General features: G+C 40.9%; 1 protein-coding gene across 1 annotated transcript in view; it reads right to left on the reverse strand.

Moving 5' to 3' along the window:
* SMPD3 (sphingomyelin phosphodiesterase 3) overlaps nt 1-23,350 on the reverse strand; it is a 251,983-nt gene that overhangs the window by 65,154 nt on the left and 163,479 nt on the right. The window contains exon 3 of the mRNA XM_048870564.2: nt 3,337-4,960. Within this exon, the coding sequence (XP_048726521.2) occupies nt 3,337-4,680 (1,344 nt within the window). The 5' untranslated portion in view covers nt 4,681-4,960. The remainder of the gene's footprint in view (nt 1-3,336; nt 4,961-23,350) is intronic.

The following is a 23,350-nucleotide window of genomic DNA, read 5'->3' on the forward strand; positions in this document are numbered from 1 at the left end:
AAATAAGTTGTGTCAAAGCTAAACTATATAGATCATCCTGCATCTTCTGATGCAAGAAATGACCTGTGACCATTAATGTACAATTCAAACTGAAAAGCATTTCATAGTACAGAGTATACTTAATTCAGAATAAAAACATTTGGGGAATAAAATACAATATGTCAGAATCACACAGGCATGAAACAAATATTGTTTTCAAGCTGGGTCTGAGATGTGTACCAATTTAAGTGATCTTGGCCCTTCTGGAGTCTTTATAGTAAATTGGTCCCTCATCCCCTACTAAACTGTGACTTTAAGAACTTGAATCAATAATTAAGTCTATTATCCCAATGGTATCTGGAAAAGAGGCTTAATTTTCTGCAAGGGGAATGGAAACACTGCTGACTTCCTAGCAGGGTAACAAATCAATGACGCAGCAATGGGCAGCTGAAAGCAGATTAAAAACAATCTCTTAATCCTTAATATATGCACAAATTGAAGTGGAATCATTGTGACCTGAGTAGTTTCCATATTGTAGAGAGTTTATACTTGTTTTATGTATGCAGCTCTGAATGATGACAGAACTTTAGTTCTTTTTTTATTGATAAACATACCTCAGGCTACAAAATTCAGGTCCAAAATGTGAACCTCATTAGCTCATGGTGTACAGACCTCAGATTTTGGTTCTGTAATATGTAATATACATTAGGAATGGTAAATGATTACAAATTATATACCGTATGTATGTGTATGTTTGCTTGTCTTCTAATTCCCATATTTAAAGGTTCTGATTTGATTGTTATTAGGGTTTACCAAAACATTCTATCAGCTATCCATTCACCTATAGACCTTACAGAAAAAATTACAGGAGCTCCCATTGTTCATTACTTGCATTGAACCTTATTAAGCTGTACTTTCAGTCTCTTATTCTTAATGACTACTGCAACAATGGATTTTGAACAATCTAAACTGCACTTCTGCAAGAAAAATGTATCTGCTTGAGCACTTGAAACATTTTATTGTTTGTAAATGAAACCTTGGACTTAAATTATTGGAGAAAATTCTTAAACTGGAGGTATATGTGGCACTCTGTACCTTAAAGCAGCACCCTGGAACCCCCATATTCACCACTGACACATAATGATGATGTTTTGTACAAGGTATGCCTTGTGAGGTATCATTTTAAAATTCTTGATCTGTTGAACTTTAATATCCTGTTAGGTTGTATGTGCTATCATTGTATGTGAAGTAATGAAGTTTTGCGCTATGTGTGTTACTGAAATATGTTTGAGGTTGGGAACACCCACAACCAGCCTTTCAGGTACAACAATGGAGTAGCCAGATGTGTTCATGGTCTGTTAAAGGGAATCCACACTCCCAACCATCCCAGAAGACTTCTCAGAGACATCATGTAGACTATGGAGGCTGCTTGACCAATGGGGGTGGATCTCCATGTCACAAGCATAGATCTTTCCAGCAAGCTGGAAGAAACTATCAAGAGGGGAAGTGACATTATTACTTGGCCTCACTCTCCCCACAACTCAACATCTGGAAACATGTCTGGAGGACAAAGACTTTGAACTGGGGAGGGTGGTCCTGGGCTGGAGGAGAGTTCCAGCCTGAGTACTGAAGATGTGTGGCCTGTTTATACTATCAGGGTGAGACACTGCTCGATTCAAATCCTGTTTAGATTCTAGTACTCAGATAGCAAATTTACTTTTATTTCTTAGATAACCAACCTTGAGCTCTATACTTACAATTTATAATCACTTAAAATCTATATTTCTGTAGTTTATACCTTTGTTTTATATTTTACCTAAAACAATGTGTTTTGGATGAAGTGTTTGGGAAATCTCAGCTCAGCTTACAAAGGCTAGTGTGTGTCCTCTCAAAATCAAGGAAGGGGCAGACTGGGTAATGAACTTACACTGGTCAGGCTTCTGTCCAGGGCAAGATAGTACAGTTCAGGGGTGCAAGGCTGGGGAGCTGGAGGGAATTTGCTGGAGCCTCTCTATTGTTGGTTCATGAGTGGCTAGGAGAAGCATTCGTGCAACTCAGTTGGGTGTGTCCCTGCCTGTGGATGTCTGCGTAAGTGCAGTACCTGCCAGAGGCTTTTAGCTTTCCAACAGCATCACAGTGTAAGAGGGAGCCCAGGTTGGTGGGACAGGATGACTCAGCAGACCCACAGTCCAGGTTGCACCCTGGGAAAACTCCTCACACTATGTCAAAGGCCAGAACCTAAAATCTAATATTCCTGGGGATTTTTGGATACGTTTGGATTAGAAACCCTGGATCTGAGTCTAGCCTTACAGTTTTGGTTCTTGGTCAAATCCAAAATGAGAAGGGGTGTGCTTTGTAGTTTCCGGTGAGATATACAGCCAGTCTCATAAGAATTCAACACAATATGTTGCCAGTCTTGCAAAACCAGCTCATTTTATGGAGATGTCTAGTATCTGCCTCCTCTGACTCTGACAAGCACAACTCTTTACTTCAGATCATATATTCTCACAACTATCATCTTATTTAAATTAATTGTCCTAAGAAAGTGAAAAAAACATAATGCTCCCAAACTTCTGATGTGGAAAACAGAATGGGCAGTTGCACTCTGATTGTAGAAAACTGTCCTCCCAAAGAGAAGCATCTCAGACCTGCTCTCCAAAGCCTGGAAAATTTTACAAGACAACCCTCTTGAATAGTCACTACGTGAAACAGGCTCCCCAGACTTTTTGGTCCACTCGTTTTGCACTTGGTACTCACCACTGTCCTCCACTACATCTTTTACTCTGCATAAACTACTATCATAATTTTCAGTGCCAAACATTTTCCTTTGGTTTTGCTTACTTCTTTATCAACTGTCACCTCACACAATGGCAGAGGCATCATTACATGCTAAAAAGACAGTTCACATATCTCTTGAAATAATTTTAGTTTTTGTTTTGTTTTGAGGCTGCCTGTCCCTCAAACATCCCCAGTTTGCTCTGTAAACACACAGTGCGAGTGAATGCTAGCATCATTATCCCTCACCTGTTAGTGAGTCTCTCGAGGCTTATTTAAAGCATACATGTTTTATTAAAAAGAGATTTCGTCAAAATGAGAGCAAAATCCCAAGAGAACAGCTTGATACTTTGACACCCTTAAATCTGAACTCAAACTCTACCCCCAAATCTTCAACATTTCATGCACGTCTATCACCTTAGTACATTCCCTAAACCACAAATTCTAGCCTAAATGTAATCCAGATCTGAAAACTGCTTCTCTGACCCATCTCTAACAAAGTTTATTGACCAATAGTACAGGTTATTTATAACCAAGTGTGCACTAGAGACAATTACGGGTTTCAAAAAGAAAGGGCCTTACCTTGAGAAACAAGGCCCCCTTGGAAGCCAAGGAGTCCGTTCCTTTTCCATTGGGGTAACAGTGATAGGCAGCATCCATAACTGGGTAGCGGCTGGCAAAAAGCAGGCCACTGTTAACAAACTTAAAGCTACAGCAGCCATGGCAGCCATAGACCCCAACATCATACAGAATGTATTCAAAATAGTGATGGAGCTGCTGTTTCAACTTCTCTGCTGCTCTTTTGTCAAACACTTCCTGCAAACACAGGAAGTCCAAGTTGGCAGGGAAGAAAGCAGAGATCTCATGGTCAAAGATTTCATCCATATGCTTCTTTTTCCTCACAGAGGTCTTCTTCATGACCGAAGCTTTGTAAAGGAGCTTGTTGTTAATGTTACTTTGGTCCACTGTTCCATCTCCAATGCGAACCTTAACCAGGGACTCTCGTGAGGCAGTGTAGCTGTCTAAACTCCCAGAATCTCCTTCTTTCTGTTTATGGTTGGGTATTTGACCCTTTGGGCTTTCTCTTTCACCTTCCAATGACTGTTCTGCTGGGCTACTGATATGAGCCTGGCCACTAATGGCATCCGCTTCTGGGTCTGAAATGTGGCCATTATCCTCCCCACTTATGCGCACAATACATGTGTTGTTGTCCTCTCCCTCATTTGGTTCCCCTCCAGTTTTAGCATCTCTGCTATCCTCACTGTTATTTGAGCCAGAATTGTCTCCTTTGTACTCCATAGATGATGTCCTTTTGATGCCTACATTGACAGCACGATTAGTGCTATCTCCAACTTGGGGAGAGACCAAGCTGCTGAAACTGGCTGCACTGATGGATGTGTTAGTGGGGGAATCTATATATATTTTTATCTGTGGTCTGCTTGCCCCATTTCTGATTCTCCGCCCAATTTCTCTAGCCCGTGCCTGTGTGTTGAACACATTGTTAAATCTTGCCAGAGAGTCTGGTAGCAGACAAACATTGGCACTACCAAAGCAGAAGCTTTTCCCATTGCCTGTAGCTTTCCATTCAGTAAGTAGTGTAGCTCCATTGACCTGGCTCTTGTCTTCTAGCCTGGAGTAGATATATGGCCTTCTAGCTGACTGGAGAGGTGACCATAACAAGAAGCCAATCAGGGCAAAAGGAAGAGATGCCACCAGCAGTGCCAAGTAGATGGGAGTGGTAATAATGATGCAGAGTGCTTGAAAGTAGCATGGATCATCTGCCCTTTGACGTTTCTCATAGGTGGTAGGAACAAAGGAGGCCACAAGCCTATCTGCAAACCAATAACATGGGAAAATCAGGCCCCAGGAAAAGGAATGCAGAACTGATAGAAAGCTGTTGGGAAATGGGGAAGTGTATAAAACCATTGCAACTCAGTTATGACAACACTTCAGGGACTACTACATGATGTCACTGTCAACCGTCCATCAGAACACTGCGGTGGAAGTCAGGGAAAAATTGTCCAGCCAACAGTTTGGGTTTGCAAGTGTAGTAAACACTTATCACCTTAAGAGCACCATTTCACTTTGTCAAGTACGAGGGAAACAAGGCCACTGTCTCTCTCTTTTTGGCACCTATAGTCTTCAGAGGAGGTCATTGCTCACTGCAAGGTACCATAATGAATCTCAGATGGGGCAGATGAAAAACCTGTAGAGACAAAAAAGTAAAAATATACTTAATATTTACTCAAGGTTTGAAGCATGTTCTCCCTCCCTTCCCCCCACACTCACACCAGTTTTTCTTCTAAGTCAATGGTTATTTTCCTTTTGGTTGCTGTCATTTCATTCTAAATGGCAATGTGTGATTGTCTGCTAAACATTGGGTGATATCTTCTTTCAGCTATATGATGTAAATCTGCAATAACTCCATTCATTTGTACTTCTGAATCCAGCCCATTCAATGCAAATGAGTTTAAGGTTACCATGAAAATTATAGGTTTCAGAGTAACAGCCGTGTTAGTCTGTATTCGCAAAAAGAAAAGGAGTACTTGTGGCACCTTAGAGACTAACCAATTTATTTGAGCATAAGCTTTCATGAGCTACAGCTCACTTCATCGGATGCATCGGATGCTGTAGCTCACGAAAGCTTATGCTCAAATAAGTTGGTTAGTCTCTAAGGTGCCACAAGTACTCCTTTTCTTTTCATGAAAATTATAACACTGAATTCTCTGCTGTTGCAAATTTAAAGTCTTAACCTGAGTACTACATTAGCAAGTTTTTTTAAATTTTATAATCTCTCTCTCCTTGAGGCTGCACTGTTATTTAAATCAAACATATCTACATCTCATCAAATTCTATTTGCCAGTTATTTGTAGGTAGTTGTAAAACAGTATTATATTTAGCATCTTATCACTTAAGTTAATCTGTCTTGGAGTGACATAAAATTCCTTGGATGAACAAGAAAATATTTATGTGATGAGGGTTTGAAGGCAAAGGCACATTGTGATAAAGGACTGAGAACAATTTGATGCTTGTTTACCAAAATGAAAAAGTCTTAGCTATACTGTTCTCTAAAATTTGCATTAGAGTAGCAACAGTTATGGCAACTCCACTCTGCTCAAACTGAGAAACAGGGGACTTAACCAACAGGTGGACAGCAGTGAAGACAGGAAAAGGTAAGTAATCAGTACAGCCATGATAAAGGAGCATGAAATAAGCATGCCCTTGTTGCTGAGTCAACAGTGTGCCCTTGCTGCCGAGTCAACAGTGTGCTCTGGTTGCCAAGAAGGCCAATGGCATTTTGGGGTTTATAAGTAGGGGCATTGCCAGCAGATCGAGGGACGTGATCGTTCCCCTCTATTTGACATTGGTGAGGCCTCATCTGGAGTACTGTGTCCAGTTTTGGGCCCCACACTACAAGAAGGATGTGGAGAAATTGAGAGAGTCCAACGAAAGGCAACAAAAATGATTAGGGATCTGGAACACATGACTTATGAGGAGAGGCTGAGGGAACTGGGATTGCTTAGTCTACGGAAGAGAAGAATGAGGGGGGATTCGATAGCTGCTTTTAACTACCTGAAAGGTGGATCCAAAGAGGATGGATCCAGACTATTCTCAGTGATAGCAGATGACAGGACAAGGAGTAATGGTCTCAAGTTGCAGTGGGGGAGATTTAGGTTGGATATTAGGAAAAACTTTTTCACTAGGAGGGTGGTGAAACACTGGAATGCGTTACCTAGGGAGGTAGTGGAATCCCCTTCCTTAGAAGTTTTCAAGGTCAGGCTTGACAAAGCCCTGGCTGGGATGATTTAGTTGGGGATTGGTCCTGCTCTGGGCAGGGGGTTGGACTAGATGACCTCCAGAGGTCCCTTCCAACTCTGGTATTCTATGATTCTAAGAGAGTAACAGCATGGATAAAAGGATTTTATATTATTTACCTTAGGCTAAACAAATTCAAATCAGTGTCTTTGTCAACACTGCTAGTAAGACTGAAGTGACAAGTGTTTATTAATTTTTGGAATAAAATTCCCTTCTATAATTGATTTCTATAATTCTAAAACCTAGAATTTGTACAGTATTAAGCCATGCTGACTAAAGGCATAGCTACCAAATGAGAAAGAAAGGGGATATAGTGAGCTATGCTACAATGCTCATCTCTTTCCTTTTGTACTTGGGGAGGGGACAAAATGAGGATTGCAAGAGAATATTTATTGGCATGGTCAGAGTTAATATTTGGGGCTGGATCCACTGATGACTGCTTGAGCACTGACAGTGAATTTAAGTGATTTAGTGCATATTTAGGTCTTCTAATGGGCATTTCTATTAAATGTGTTACAGCAAGCAAAACAACTGTATAGGAAGAATAAGTCTAGCTATTGAGAGAGTGAACATGTGCAGAAGCTTGGGTTAGACACTGCACTGATATACTATTGGAGGAAAAACAAAAACAGTTCCTCAATTTTCTTTCACTATGTAAATTTCCCTCCCATTGGGCCAAGCTCTTAGTATTGATTTATGTTGCCACCGCTAACACATTTCTTTGCTGTGCTTAATATGAAGAACCAGAGTGCAGCCTCAGAGTCTCCTGTACAGGTCAACAGTAATAATAAAAATAACACCGTTATAATTTGTGGTGTCAATAGTTCTCCTCTTTCCCAGCCATGTTATCCGTTTAAAAGGGATGAGAAATTCTTCCCTAGTTCTAGGTTTTCTTTCCATTGTGATAAGGCCTTCACATCACATTTCTAAAATCGGAGTCTTGAAACCAATGATCACTAAGGTGAACTGGAATTCCTCTCTTTTCACACAAAACTACCATCAGCAACGAGCCTGTTTTGTTCTGGGAAGTGCAAACAAAAATCTAAATTACCCAATCGTTAGGCTGAGTTTCTTTCTATATGACAATGCCTTGCAAAATCCAACCACCACAGTAAAGAGGAAATTTAGGTTCCTCCCAAAATTTACATTTCAGCCCTACTCCTTCTTCCACGCGGGTAAAAGGCTGAACTTCCATTGACTTTAGCGATAGTACAGGAGGATCTGAACCTTTACTAAGGATGTGGAACAATCCCTCTTATTTTAATTAAAAAATGGATGTCTAGATTGCTTGGTTTGGAGGCTGCAATAAGACTCACTTTTGCAAATCTTTGTCTGATCCTTCTCTGGAGCAAAGAGCTTAGAAGTCTAAGCATCAGATCTGAATCTGTTTCTAGATTCCTTGGGACCACAGGTTAAAGTTTCAGCATCAGCTCAGTTATTCAACCTTTTGAAGCAAGGTGTGCAAGAAACTCCGTTCAGTTTTTACTGTGCGGAGGTCAGATGGATGAGACTTCAAGTCAATTCCTATTCAGAAATGCACTTAAGCATATGCTTAAACTCCTACTGACTTAAATGGGACTTCACCACATGCTTAAATGCTCTGCTGAATAAGATGCCTGAAAGCTGAAGTTCTTTCTGTTCTATGTGAACAGAAAAGATCCCATGAGAGTGTTCATAAAAGCAGGGGTTTCCCCTTCAACCAAAATTCCATCAGCTTGAATCTCCTCTCATTTACACTAGTGGAATAACTATTTAAGTCAATGGTAATACATCAGGAAAAAACTGAGAGGAGAATCTGGCCCACCAACAATGCTCCACACAAGTACGGATATAGCGACACTAGGAAGAGGGTTCAAATGAAAAATTAAAAGGAGTCCCTTTCCCTAAACAGCTGACACCAAGTCCTCTCTTTGAGAAGAGTCATATTCTCCCCATCACTCAAAAGCTAACCACACCCTTTGCTAATGTCAGGAGGCCAACATTATTCACTGGAGTTTCAGTGAGCCCTACAAGTCTCTCAGTTCTCTGGGCCGATGGAACTGCTCCAGCCTCCCAGAGTCTGACTGAGAAGTGTAAATTTTTTTTAAAATCAGCTCAACACATTTTTTCATAATCTCATAAATAACATAAAATCAGTTATTCAGTTTAAAGAAAAGTCTTATTTTGCAAGTGTCAAGCAACTGACTTACTATTTACCATCTAACAGTTGGCACTTTGGGGTGGTGCTGATGGAGAAAAACTAATAAATCTGCTCTCCTGAATTTTTCCAAAAGATTTTAGGGCTTTTAAAATAATGTAAAGAGACTACACAGAAAGGCATCTTTCCAGTCTGGTATGTACAAATCAAAGTAACTTAAATCCCATCCAATTATGTAATTATCCAGTAGACCAGAAGATGTGTGAAGAACCCTCTCTAATCTACTGGGTACTTAAAATGTTTTTTTAAAACCCCTGCCTAATTACATAATTACCCAGTAGGCCTGAAAGGCTCTAATCTGCAACTGTATCCTGGCTAAATAACACACAATTGTTTGAGGCATGGGAAGAGAGGGTAGAACATGGATTTATATTCCAGTTTTTTGTCTAATGATATGTAACTTTTTGGTGGGGCTGATTTTGTTCCACACTAGAAACTCAATTTGAATTTAATATTTCCTCTCTTTTCTACCTCTTTAAAAATACCATACCAAACAAGTAGAACTATGATAGAGACATAATTTATCACATCGATTTTCCTTGGACAAAAGCATCCTTAAATAGATCATGGTAGATCCAATGGCTCCCAGGGGGACATATGATTCCTGGTGTCAATTTTGTAAATAATATAGTCAACACCTACTGGATGACAGGACACAGTAAAGCTAACTAAAGTAGGCCTTCACACACTCAATGCAAGTCTGTTATGGATTTAAGGGTCAATAAATTGTATATTAAATATTCTTCAAGTGAGCCATAATATGATCAATGAAAATGGCTTCACCAAGTCGATTATACAAGCATAAAGAACTCTTGCATTCAACATGATCTCAATATGCTGTTGTATAGCTATTTTTTTAAAAAAGGAGATTTGTACAAAAATATTGTTGACTATGACTTCTGATGGCAAAAACAAATCAATTCAGAGGAAGGGCTGAACAATACCCCTGAGACAGTAAAATATCCCCATTTTACAGAAACAAAGAGAGAAGTTAAGTGATTTCCCTGCCAGAGAATCAGTGGGAGCCAGGAACAGACAGACCCTAGATCTCTTGACTTTCAGTCCTGTACCTTAGCCACCAGAACGTGCCCCAACCCACCCATCACCTCCAAGATGCACAAAGAGCAAATGAACCAACAGAACAAAACAGGGGAAGAAATGTGAAATTTGTGCCACTCCAGCTCTCTGCAATGCCAAGAAGGAAAGGGCTCTGTATGTGTCAGCAGCAGTTTGTGGTTTTGAAAACATGAACAATGACATCAGTAATATTTCTCCTAGTGCAGTGGTTTAAATGGAACCTGAGGCTAAGTGCATAATTCCTCATGTTGAGGGATATTACTTGGTAATCCAATGCTTTATTCACAGGGGTTGGAGGGATTAAGGGAGAACTGAAGATTGTGCAAGGAAATGTATTCTTAAAGCATACAGAAGGTAAACAGCAGTTGTCTTTAGTCGTTTACTAAGTGTTTGAAGTCTTAAAAAAAGAACTTAATTTATTTCTTAAACCTGCTGGGGTGGAAGTTCTTGGTTGAAGTGATAGCAAGGCATCTGGTGAAAAGATTTCAACTAAAGATTTTTAGAATTAGTATTTTCTGTTATCTGGAGTGGCCCCAAAAGTGCACTAAAGAGAAGGTGAGGTAATATCTTTTATTGGACCAACTTCTCTTGGTGAGAGAGACAAGCTCTAGTGGTTCCTTGGGTTGTTTATTTGCATGTCTTATTAATTTAACAATAGATGCACCTACTAAAAAATTAAATTAAAAATTCCCTATCTACTTGCATAGTGATTTGATGAAGAGTTAGGAGCTTTTAAAAATTGTACTGTAAATGATTTGGGAGCATACGTCCCCTTTTCAAAAGCACCTAAGTGACTTAGAAGGTTACATCAAATTGGCTTACAGTGAGTTTAGTCTCCGAGCTGCCTTTTTTGAAAATGGGACTTAAGCTACTGAAATAAATAGTCCACTGGTTTGATCCACTATGGCAGGTCCTATGTGAGTCAGCTTTACCACAATGAGAAGCATCATCTGTAACCACAATACCACTTAAGGTTTCTGAATTACCATTCTACAATCAAATTTGCGTGACTGTAAAGGGTAGAATTTTAAAAAGCTCTTAAATCCCTCAAGTCAATGAGATTTAAGCTCCTAAGCAACTTGGGAGCAGTGTTCCCTCTAATTTTCCCCACCCATGTGTGGAATCAATTTTGTTATTTGCACCAATATGGTGGTGATGTGTGACATATCACCTCCATATTGGTGCACATAACAAAATTCATGTGGCGGGATGGGACCGAGGCATTCAGAGTGTGGGAGGGGGCTCAGGGCTGGGGCAGAGGGTTGCGGTGCAGGGAGGCGGTGAGAGCTCTGGCTGGGCGTGCGGGCTCTGGGGTGGGGCTGGGGATGAGGGGCTCAGGGCTGGGGCAGAAGGTTGGGGTGCAGGGGGGTGAGGGCTCCGGCTTAGGGTGTGGGCTCTGGGGTGGGGCTGGGGATGAGGGGTTTGGGGTGCAGTGGGGCTCCCCGAAGCACCGGTGGGGAGAGAGACTCTCCCCAGCAGCATCTGAGTTGGGGGGGGAGAGGCGCATCTCCCCCTGCCGTGACAGGTCCAGGCCAGACTGGGTCGGGGCGCCTGTCCCCTGGCCACGGCAGGTCCAGGCCAGGCTCGTTTAGGGCCAGGGGAGGGGCACTTGGCCCCCAGCTGCAGCAGGTCCAGGACTGGGCTGGGTCGGGACGCTGCAGCAGATCCGGGGCTTGGGGAGAGGCATCTCTCCCTGCTGCAGCCCTGAGTGCCTATGCGGCGCTTAATAGTCAGCTGCACGGCCACGCAGCTTAGAGGGAATTTAGCTTGGAAGCTTTTGGAAATTTTACTCTTGGAATCTATTGATTAACTTATAAATAAATCGGAATATAGTAACACAAAGTTTGAATACAGAATGATAAACTCAGAGACCTTAAAGGTGTTAATGTTATAGACGATGTGTCTCTCTGTGGTGAAGCTGACTCACACAAACTGCCATACTGGATTAGACAAGTGGTCCATCTTGTTCAATAGCCTAGCTCTGACTATGGCCAGGGCTGGCAGCTTCAGAATTGTGCTCAGGAACCCCTGCAATAGGCAGTTATGAGATAACTTTGCCTGGGGGCAGGTTTCCTACAAATTAGAGTTGTGTAAATAACTGATCTTTTGGTTCACTAGCTGTTACAAAAAACTGAAAAAACTCTCATTGTTTCAGATTGACCCAAAATAAAGAAATATCAAATTTTTCATTGAACCAAAAAAGTCTTTAAAATTTTGTTTCCAGTCTAACTAAACATTTTGGTTCAGCTTTTTAAGATGTTAATTTAAAAAAAATTAAACTAAGTAAATTTATAAAAAAATCATTTTGAATCAAAAATATTAAATGTTTTGTTTCCAGACTGTCAAAATGAAACATTTTGATTTTTTTTTGACTGAAACAATTCAGCGGATTCAACACAAATTCAAAAAATGTTTCGATCAATCCAAATCTGCATTTTTCAGTGAAAAAAAGTTTTGGATGAAAAATTTTGTCCAGCTGTACCACAAGTAATTAGAGGTTGATGTATGCCCTGAAGCATGAGGATTTATATTTTACTTCCAGAATTCATCTTTATTAGGGAGGGAGATCAGAAGTTCCCAATCTACCTTCTGTATACATTACTTTTATCACAGAATCATAGGACTCAAGAGGTCACCTAATCCAGTCCCCTGGACTTATGGCATGACTAAATATTATCTACACCATCCCTGACAGGTGTTTGTCTACATCAGGGGTAGGCAATCTGCGGCCCGTCAGGGCAATCTGCTGGTGGGCCGCAAGGCAGTTTGTTTACGTGGACCGTCCGCAGGCACAGCCGCCCGCAGCTCCCAGCTCCAAAGCACTTGCAACCCCTCCCAGTTTGGTATCATCTGCAAACTTTATAAGTGTACTCTCTGCCATTATCTACATCATCGATAAAGATATTGAACAGAACTTGACCCAGAACTGATCCCTGTAGGACTCCACTCTATATGCCCTGTCAGTTTGACTGTGAACCACTGATAATTACTCTCTGGGAATGGTTTTCCAACCAGTTATGCACCCACCTTATAGTAGTTCCATCTAGGTTGTATTTCCCTAGTTTGTTTATGAGAAGGTCATGCAAGAAAGTATCAAAAAGCCTTACTAAAGTCAAGATATACCACATCCACCGCGTCTCCTCTATCCACAAGACTTGTTACTTTGTCAAAGAAAGCTATCAGGTTGGTTGGACATGATTTGTTCTTGACAAATCCATGCTGACGGTTATTCTTATCATGTCTCCTCTTATTCATCTCCTCTCTAAACAGTCCCAATCTTTTAAATCTGTCTTCACGAGAGTTTTTCATACCTCAAGTCATTTGCCACCTATCTCAGAACCCCCTGTATTTCTGCTATATCCTTTGTGGGACAGAGTGACTGGAACTGAATACAGTATTCCAGGCGAGGGTGTATTATTAATTTGCATAATGACATTTTTGATATTATTGTCCATGACACTCTTCGTGCACCCTAACAGTTTGTTTGCTTTTTTGATTGCTGCTACACATTGAGCAGATGTCTTCATTGAACTGTCCACAGTGAAGGGATACAGTGATCCGATAAATGCATTGGTAAAGGATTTAAAGAAGGTATTTGTTAAAGGAGTGGAAATGGGGGGTGGAGGATCTGGGCTCCTGTGACTGGCATGGCAGGGAGCCAGCCCCTCTCCTTTATAGCTCACCTTAACCCTCACTTGAACGGGGGATAGTAAGGTCCAAGTAGTGGGTAGGCTGGGGACCAGGATGGCAAAGGGGGAGGGCCAGAGGTGAAAGTAAGCTGGTACGCCCCGGTACGGCGTACTGGTAAGTGCCAGTGTGCTGCACTGGGACCGGCTTTCCCAGAGGGCAATTTAAAGCCCTGGGGTAGCGGCGGCGGCTGTGGCAGGGATTTAAAGGGCTCTTTAAATCCTCACCTGAGCCCTGTTGTCCGAGCCCTGGGGTGGGGGGGCTCTGGCAGGGATTTAAAGGGCAGGGCCGATAGCAGTGGCTGGAGTCCCGGGGCCCTTTAAATACCCGATGGAGCCCAGTCGCTGCTACCCCAGGGCTTGGGCAGCACGGCTCAGGCGGGGATTTAAAGGGCTCGGGGCTCCGGCAGCCGCTACCACAGTGGAGCCCCAGGCCCTTTAAAGCTCTGCCAGAGCCCAGAGCCCGGGGATAACGGTGGCAGCCGGGAGCTCCCAGGGCTCTTCAGTGATTTAAAGGGCCCGGGGCTCTGCTGTGGTAACGGCAGCTGGAGCCCCGGGGTTCCCAACTGCCTCTGCATCTGGTAGCTCGGGGGTGATTTAAAGGGCCCCGGGCTCCCAGCCGCCACTACCGCAGCTGGAGCCCTGGCCCTTTAAATCAAGATTTAAAGGGCCCAGGGATTTAAGGCCTTGACTCTTCCAGTTGAGGCCACGCCTCCTGCTCAGGACTCCAGCATACCAGTAAGTCCTCTAACTTACTTTCACCCCTGGGGAGGGCTGATAGAAGTCCCCCAGGTATATACTGAAATGATCATGCACTGTACACTTTTACCTGCACAGTACACTCCCAGACAGTTAATAATAAAGTTGTGGCCTAATTAAACCACATCCAGGGTCTCCTGTCCTTCTGGCATAGCAAGACAACGATGCTCAGGTCTTTTTCCTGAGCTGATACTGATAATTGAATTATCTGACAAAATTACATTATATATATTTTTATTTTTCCTTAGTATAATACTTGTATTTTGCTAATGATTCATTAGTGATGAGAGTTTCTAAAATGTAAATAAAGAGAAAATGTTAACTGATTCAATTAGTCTTAATTATTTGCTCAGCTACATTGTGAATACCATATTATACCTCAATCGTATTGTACTATTTCATTGTTCACAGATTTAAAACTGGTGAGAAAAAAGGGCACATCTCTGGAATATTTCAGTAAATATTACCTGGATTTTTTAGAGAGTGTGTGTTAATTCTAGACAAAGAGTTTCTTCTTATTAACCCTGATGGGGGGCCAGCCAAGCAAAATTTAAGTGAGTTGCATGACATTGTGACATGGCGCAGAAGGTCACAATGCCACTTGCTCAAATTTGGCACCCTCCCCTCCCCAGAACCAAGCAGCACTATGACCCCATTGTTGGAGCTGGGTTGCAATGCCTGGAATGGGGAGCTAAACCCAGCCAGCCCCACAGGACAGGAGCCACTTCAATCAGCGCAGGGCAAGGGGATTTGTGGGTCAAAGCAGGACTGTCCTGCAAAAACTGGGACTGCTGGAAGATTTGCATATGCATCACACTTATAGAAAGAAAAGGAGTACTTGTGGCACCTTAGAGACTAACCAATTTATTTGAGCATGAGCTTTCGTGAGCTACAGCTCACTTCATCCTGTAGCTCACGAAAGCTCATGCTCAAATAAATTGGTTAGTCTCTAAGGTGCCACAAGTACTCCTTTTCTTTTTGCGAATACAGACTAACACGGCTGTTCCTCTGACACTTATAGAAGTCTCCAAACAATAGGCTGTGACACCTTCTCAAAGACAAGGTCACAAGTATCTTTTATAATGGAAAGTGTTGAGCACCCTAAAGATAGGAGTTGCTATCTTAAATCATTACAGACCCAAAATTTTTACTGAAATCTTGTTGTCCTATATGAGAACATGACATGATGATGCAGCTCTAGGCAGTCATCGTAGATATACTGTGAGAGAATTTCAAAAGCACCATAACTCTGCTCCTACTGAAGTCAATGAGAGTTTTACAGCTTTTGCAAGTTCCACTCACCACCAACTCCTGGATGCGAATTCTCACAGGGTCTATGGCACATGGTATTGAAATAAGAGTATTACTGACGCAGATGAATAAAGCTGCATACAGTCCACCTAAGGATTTGTTATGCAGGGAGGAAGGAGTGTTGTTATAGACTTGAATTTTAATATGTATTTGGCACATTTTTTCATGATCCTTTAAAATGAGCTAATCAAACAATCTCCAAATGCCCCGTAACTTGAATCTATAAGCTACCGTCAGGCACAACCCATTGTAAACATGCTGTTAAAATTAATTGAGCTATCCTGTAAAAACGTATTTAAATGTGTACTCATAAGTCTTGTAGGATGCCTAGCCAGGGCTGTCAGCCAGCAAATGAAGGTCCACAGCAAAAATCCACAAATGCTCAGATCACTTTCTATTTAAATGAATGGACCCAGCACTGCATTTAGCATGCTTATTGAGGAGTTTAGTGCTATGCACTCTGCAACCTTTTATAAGAACAAAAAGGTATTGAGGACTTGGGCTGGAATTTTCAAAGGAGCCTAAAGGAATCAGGCACATCACTACTATTGAATTTGTATAAGAGCTGCGCACCTAACTCCCTGTGGCACAGCCTTGGTAGCTCAGGGTATTTGGAATAGGATACGACGCATACCAACTTTATAGATCTAATTCAGTCCTGGGGTAACTGTCCAACTCTATTAGAGTCAGATCAGTAGGAAGAGAAAGTTACCTTCTGTTGGCTACTTAACAGCTTATATAACATGAGTTGGCAGTTGCAGTTGCGTTTACTCAGCAGAGCATTTGGTTTTAATTGACATCCTTTCTGTGTCTCAGCAGAGAAACTAAGTACTGAATTGGCATGAAACCTAAACTACTCTCTTACACCTAGAGGTGGGTTTCTCTATTTTCGGGTTGAGACCTATTGGTAGTCAAAATGGTGATGCTTGCACTGTGCTTTGCCTCTTGTGTGGATAGACAGGAGGCTACTACCATCTCCAGAGCTCTCAATCAGGTATTTTTACCAGTCCCAAATTCTCTACAAATTCTCAGACCAAAACCCCCCCAAAACCCTATATCAAACTGGAGTTAAGGTTGAAAATACATATCACTAACTTTAAATGATAGACTGTGGTAATTAACCAGAATACAAGTATTGTATATCCATGAAATTCAGAGTTAAGATTAGATTTAAAATCCAAACATGTTAATGCATGAAAATTGAAAAATGTATCAAAATTGCTAAAAATGTTCGACCAGCCCTGCAAGTAGCCTTAATTCTGCCCTGTTGCAACAGATTTATTTTAAATTTTCTGGGAATTTATTTCTGTATTCTAAATGCTGTAAATTTGGAGATGACATAATGTATCATTCAGACATAAGAGATTTAACCCTTGCTTTAAATGTAAAACTCAGCTCTAACAATGGAATCACAACCAGTGCCCCCATAATCTGGGCATTAATACTACCATTGTATCCTCTGCCCAAATGGAGCCCTATTGATTTCATTGGGGTCTGTCCATGCAAATTAGGTTGCAGTATTTAGGATCATAACAAAAAAGAAGGAAGCATGTTTCCAGGTAAAAACTGTGCAATGTCATTTTCTATTCTTTTGCTAACTGTCTCATGAAACCTGAATAAACGTCATAAGTGAGCTACATGCATTGCTTGAGAAAACTACTAATTTTCATTTGGCTGGGGACACTACCTTGAACACAGGTGCATTTGGACAATGCATGAGAACAAACATATCACTTGTTTGGGTTGTGGTATTGCTTGGAGAGCTCTGCATGAGTTCCATACAAGAAAGAGAAAGGATAGAAGCATTTTCTCAGATACTAGAATGAGCAGCTGATAAGGTATCAAAAATAACTAACTTAGCATTATCTGTAGAACTTCACAGAGTTTAGCACGGCAGAGAATGGAGGCTCTCAGTTAACCTCATTGCTGAAAAAAGAATTTTGGTCATTAATTTTACCAAAATCCTCTGCCCTATGAATGAATCTCTGTAAGTTAAACCTTCCAAATGGAAGTGCCTCAAAAATGCAAGCCCCAAGTTATGTGGACATGAAAACAGACATGCACACTCAACTCTTTTAGTGATGTATAAAGACCAAGGATACATACTTCATTATTAAAACCCTTATTTTGTGGGTGATGTCATTACACTTTTTCTTCCACGTGAAGTCTTTATGGGATGTCACCCAGGCTGTTCTTCAATCAACTGAAGCATTGTGATTGAGTGATGTAGGATACTCCTCTCTCAGCCCCAAGAGATGGATATCCTTCTACCACAGTACTCCCAAACCCTTCCACCCTGAAGAGCAAGAGATTGGGACTGTGATGCAAACTTCTGACTCCTGCATAGCAGTGTAGAGTATATACTCTTAGGCCAGAGAACTCAGCAAATGGCTTTTGTTAAAGCGTGTTTTATTAATGATTATTAATGATGCAGTTTTGTAAGGCATTTTGAAAAGATAGTATTAAATTTGCAAAAATGGCCTACAATTTTGCATTATCCAAGTTTGTGTGTGCCCCAGGAATTTGTACAAACAACCTGAGCAGTTAGACATCTGCCACGTGGAAACCTGCGTTTTAGGGTGTGCAGTTCTATACAAATTGAGGAGGGGATAGACCAAAAAAAATAAACCCAAAGCTACCTCTGCTCATATATTATGCTGTTGCACATAACGTGCCTCTCAAATTCTCAGAATGCTCCTATAGTAGCACATTGCAATAAATCTTAAGAAGGTTCTCGCAGTCTCTTGGACTGGCAAATGATGGAAGTAAGACTCCATAACATATATTTCTGCCAAGTGTGGAAAAACAGCAGGCATACAACTAGGAGTTTCAAGGGAGACTTGCTATTGGGCAGGACTTGGAAAAATCTCATCCACCCACTTGCTGATCTCATTGAATACCTGAAAAGTAGAACGATCTTTATTTTGAGTCCTTATTTGGTGCAGAGTGGTAGTAGGCCAACCGCAGCATGGAAGCATGTGAATCTGTGCTACGAAGTTCTGTTTATACAATAGAACTGGAATGGGCTCTATTTACAAAATCATTTTTGGTCTGGTTTAGCCTCCTCTTTCACAGGAGCTGGTGTAACTCAATAATGGCCAAATAAATCTGATCTTTGCAGACAGGTTGTTTAATTAATCTTAGTGAAGGAAAACAATATTAACTTTGGCTGCCAGAGCCAGAATTCGAGAAAAACTTTTCCTGTTCATATGTCACCATCTCTGCTAAAACCGACAAGAGGCCAGAATACAATATCTGCTACATACATTGTGTGTGGGTTTCCCATTAAGCGGTGAGGCTATACATTCTCACGTGACACCCATGACCTTCAAGCTTCTCATTAGCCAACTATGGGTTGGTTAGTGGTCATTCTCCATAGCACTGGCCTCTTTATACTGCTGAACTGGTTCTTACCACCTGGTAAGAAGTTACTGTAAGCTACAGTAAACACACGAGTCTTTGCTAATAAATAATAGTACTTCTATAGAGATTCTCATCCACTGCTTACAAAGTACGTAGGAGAAATTAATTACAATTATTCACATATAGAAAAGTTGAAAGGCAGACAGGCTGTGACTTGGCCAAGGTGTCACAGAAAGTCTGAGTCAGAGCTGGTAATGGAAATCAGGTTTCCTGACTTTCACTCCCATATCCTATCCTGATCATGTTGCCTCTGAGCAGATAGAATTAATATTGTACTGTGGTGATCATAAAAGAGTCAGCACTTGCCAAAATGCACCACATAGTGTTCAGGCTCAGAAACAGGATGTACTGAAAATCTTTCAAGATACCCTGTTTTCATGAGTTGCAGTCCTCATGACAGATTTCCAGAGAACTATCCAACCATTGAAATTCTCATCTAAACCGAAATTTTTGAGATTCACCAAACACAGCTCACTGACCTTCCGTAAATCAGGAATTTGATTAAGATTAGGGCACTACTTCTTGCATCATGGTGTTTCAAATCTGTTCCAGTTTCTATCATAAATGATTTTTTGTTTTGTTTTTAAACCCACTCCATCACTGTAACATTGTTAGACTGGATTGTTTTAATTCTTTCATATCCGTATATGCAACAGAGAAGATATACAATAACTCCTCACTTAAAGTCATCCTGTTTAACGTTGTTTTGTTGCTAATCAATTAGAGAACATGTGCGATTAAAGTTGTGCAATGCTCCCTTATAACGTTGTTTGGCTGCCGCCTGCTTTGTCTACTGCTTGCAGAAACAGCAGCCCGTTGGAGCGAGCTGGTGGGAGCTTGGAACCAGGGTGAACCGGCAGCCCCATATCAGCTCCTCACTCCCCTAAGTTCCCTGTGTGGCAGCCACCCAGCAGGCTACCAATTGCCGGCAGTTCAGCTGTCCCTCCCCCCACTGCCATGTGCTGCTCCTGCCCTCTGCCTTGGAGCTGCTCCCGGGACCCTCTTGCTTGCGGTGCGGAGGGGCAGGGGGAGAGAGGTGCTAATGTCAGGGTGTCTCCCTCCCCCCGCTCCTGCCCCCACTTACCCCATCTCCACAGAGTGGGGTGGGGGCGGGGAGAAACACGACAGGGCTCAGGACGGAGGGAGCTTGCTGGCAGCAGCTGCTGTCTTAACTTAAAAGGGCAATGTACTTAGAGTAGGGTCACAGTACTTAAAGGGGCAATGCGCATCTCTCTCTCTCTCACACAGGGTGTGTGTCTCTGTCTGCCATGCTGTCTCCCCTCCCTCCATTTGTGCTGCCTTGTAGAGTGTGAGGCTACATTAACAACAATGTGTTAACCCTTGAGGGCTCAGCCGAGTGCTAGTTCATCATTTAGCAGCAAGGCATTCCCTGGGAAATATCCCACCTTCTTCCACCCTCTGACTTCACTACCTCAACCAAGCAATTATCATTGCTGTGTACAGTATTAAACTGTCTGTTTAAAACTTATACTGTGTGTATATACATATATATAATATAGTCTTTTGTCTGGTGAAAAAATTTCCCTGGAACCTAACCTCCCCCCCCCCCATTTACATTAATTCTTATGGGAAAATTGAATTCGCTTAACATCATTTTGCTTCAAGTCACATTTTTCAGGAATATAACTACAACGTTAAGTGAGGAGCTACTGTATAGAATAATAGATTTTTATATTCAGTCTAGTTAACCTGTACTTTGGCTGGGGGAACAGAGCGATTTCTTGACATCTTTAAACAAGCTATGGCTGAATTTTGTTCAGATTTTACAAAAAATTTTGCTCTTAAATGCTGGTGCCTACAATATTTGATAGATAATCCCATCTGATTTTGATCAAGGGACACTGGAATCACAAAGTTTGGATCAGAATCCAGGACAGAACTTTCCCAAAATTAGCAGGATTCCAGAGCCATAGTTAAGAGGCTGGGGCCTAGTGTAGTGATGAGGACCTGCTATACAGTTTGGAACAGGAACTGGATCATAAAATGTGTGACATTCACATGGGTTCAGATCCAACGGTTTGATAAAGACCCATTTCTGGTCTTTCATACATACAAAGGGGGTAACTAGCATTTGCATATGCAGCTGCCCATTCAATTCCCCAACATAATGAAATTCTTTGATACACTATCCGGCATCAGCTTTGCTCTCAATTATTTACTTTTTATTCATGCTCCCAAAAGAGCATCCTTGAACAGTCTTTCCAGACTCTCACTTCTTACAGGAAAAAATGGCTGATTGCAACATACTCCTACTTGCTCTTAAAGTTAACTTTCTTTTTCAGTTTTAAGCATAATAACTTTACAGTTTTTCAAAAGACAAAATCAGTATAGATAAAGTCTGTTCCTCTCCTTTAGGAATCCTGCTTAGAAATCCTGAAAAATTACAAAATATATGTTCCGTATGATTGGACGCCGTTAGTGCTTTAGTATAGGAAGCATTGCTCAAAAATAAAGCATCTTTGGAAATGTATTAACACTGATTGACAAGAACCAGGTTTCTGGCACTTTCCACTTAATAGCCTATAACTCTACTGTTCTTATTGCTTGCTAACAGATACTCGCTCATGTCAGAATGTCTCTAATTGCATTACAGTGCTGCCTTTCAGTCTCAAATTTCCAGCGGTTCCTAGTCCATGTGTCCCATTGTATTTATATATATGAATGAGTGGGCGCATTTAGCACAACCAAACAGTAGTGAAACCTCAGAAGTGTTTTTCTCATTTATAGCTGCTGGTGCCAGCCACTCAAAATATTTTAAATCTTTGTATCAGAAAAGCAAGAATAAGAGCAATCTTGCTACTGCTCATTTCTGTTGTTTGAACAGTGATCCTTGTTTAAAAGAAAACAGGCAAGCAAAACTGTGTCAACGGCAGCCTAGTCATTATACCACACTACATAATACAAAATAATATATCAGTATGAGACGTTTACTGGCATCTTAAATATAATAAAAAAATTAATGAACAAGCAAACAACAAGCAACTATTCAGATAATTTGGTGTTGCATGTTAGAGCACAGGAAATGCATCTCAGTATTGTCATCAGCTGGAAATTAGATGTCTCAAAGTTTCTGGAGGTTAAATTCTATACGTTTCTTAAATTTTGTCATTTTAATTGTCCTTCAGTTAAGTGTGGTTATAACCATGAGTTAACCAATTGTTAAATTGACCAAAGTTCTATTTTTTCTTAATTCACGTTGCAACAGAGCTTTGAAGGTGTCAAATCTTCCATTTGTTCCAATGGTGAGGTGCATTTTCCTTCTCACTTTTTTTTGGAAGAGGTGACCCCATCTAATGAAGTATTAGCAAAATATCAGACTCAGAGACAGCTGCACAATAGATTTAGTGAAAAATGATAGGATTTTAAAAAACGGTTTCAAAATATCATTTCTATATATGTGTATAGATATTTGTGTGTATATATATTTATATACAAACATACTCTTTCTAGAGAATATTTAGCAATTTAAAATTAATAATTACAGTTTTCTTTTAGCATTACCATATGAAGATATAGTAGCACTGAAGGTAAATATGGTTAATACTTAATACACTGGGTTTTTAAAATTTTACTGTGCCAACACTGTCATAAATTCTTTTACTTGCAATTGAAAGTAAAATGTTTAACACAGCAGTTGTTATATAATCAATCAGCAGAGGCTATGTGCCTAACTAGAGTAGGAGATGAGACAACAAATCAAACTCAACAAATCAACTAATCAAAACAACACTGATTTTTAAGGTGTTGGAAATCTGCATCTTCATTTAGACGCGGGCTTATCCCCAATATGAACAGTATGGTCCTCACAGAACTTTTAGCATACAAACATCTCCCAGACCCCTGTTTTCTCAATTGCGGTTCTATTGCTGTAATGATATTGAAGAGGAGACATTGGGAAAACAATATCTTGGTAGTATAATTATTTAATTGAAAAAGTGATCGTGGTGGATTAAAGTTTGACGATGGTCAAAAGAGTGACAATGTAAAAATGGCACCTTTTTATTCAACAGGGCTGCTTTCTGTGTGTATACTCAGAGCCAGAGGAACTAAGTTTAATGTGAAAAATTCTGTTTTTACTAATCAGCCCCTACAGAGCCAGCACAGCTCTGGGACTGAACTTGATCTTTTTTTATTTTTATTTTTTTTTTGGCATGTGGATCATCAGTATAATAATCAACTACGTAAAATTTACCAGGCCATTTGTGTGGCCCATTATCATCAACTGGTACCCTCAGTAACATCTGCAAATCACCATTGAAGTTAATAGGTTTGTGCAGGTACAAATGAGGGCAGCATTTCCCTGTAG

This window comes from Caretta caretta, chromosome 12 (assembly GCF_965140235.1).
Source record: "Caretta caretta isolate rCarCar2 chromosome 12, rCarCar1.hap1, whole genome shotgun sequence".
Classification (NCBI taxonomy): Eukaryota; Metazoa; Chordata; order Testudines; family Cheloniidae; genus Caretta; species Caretta caretta.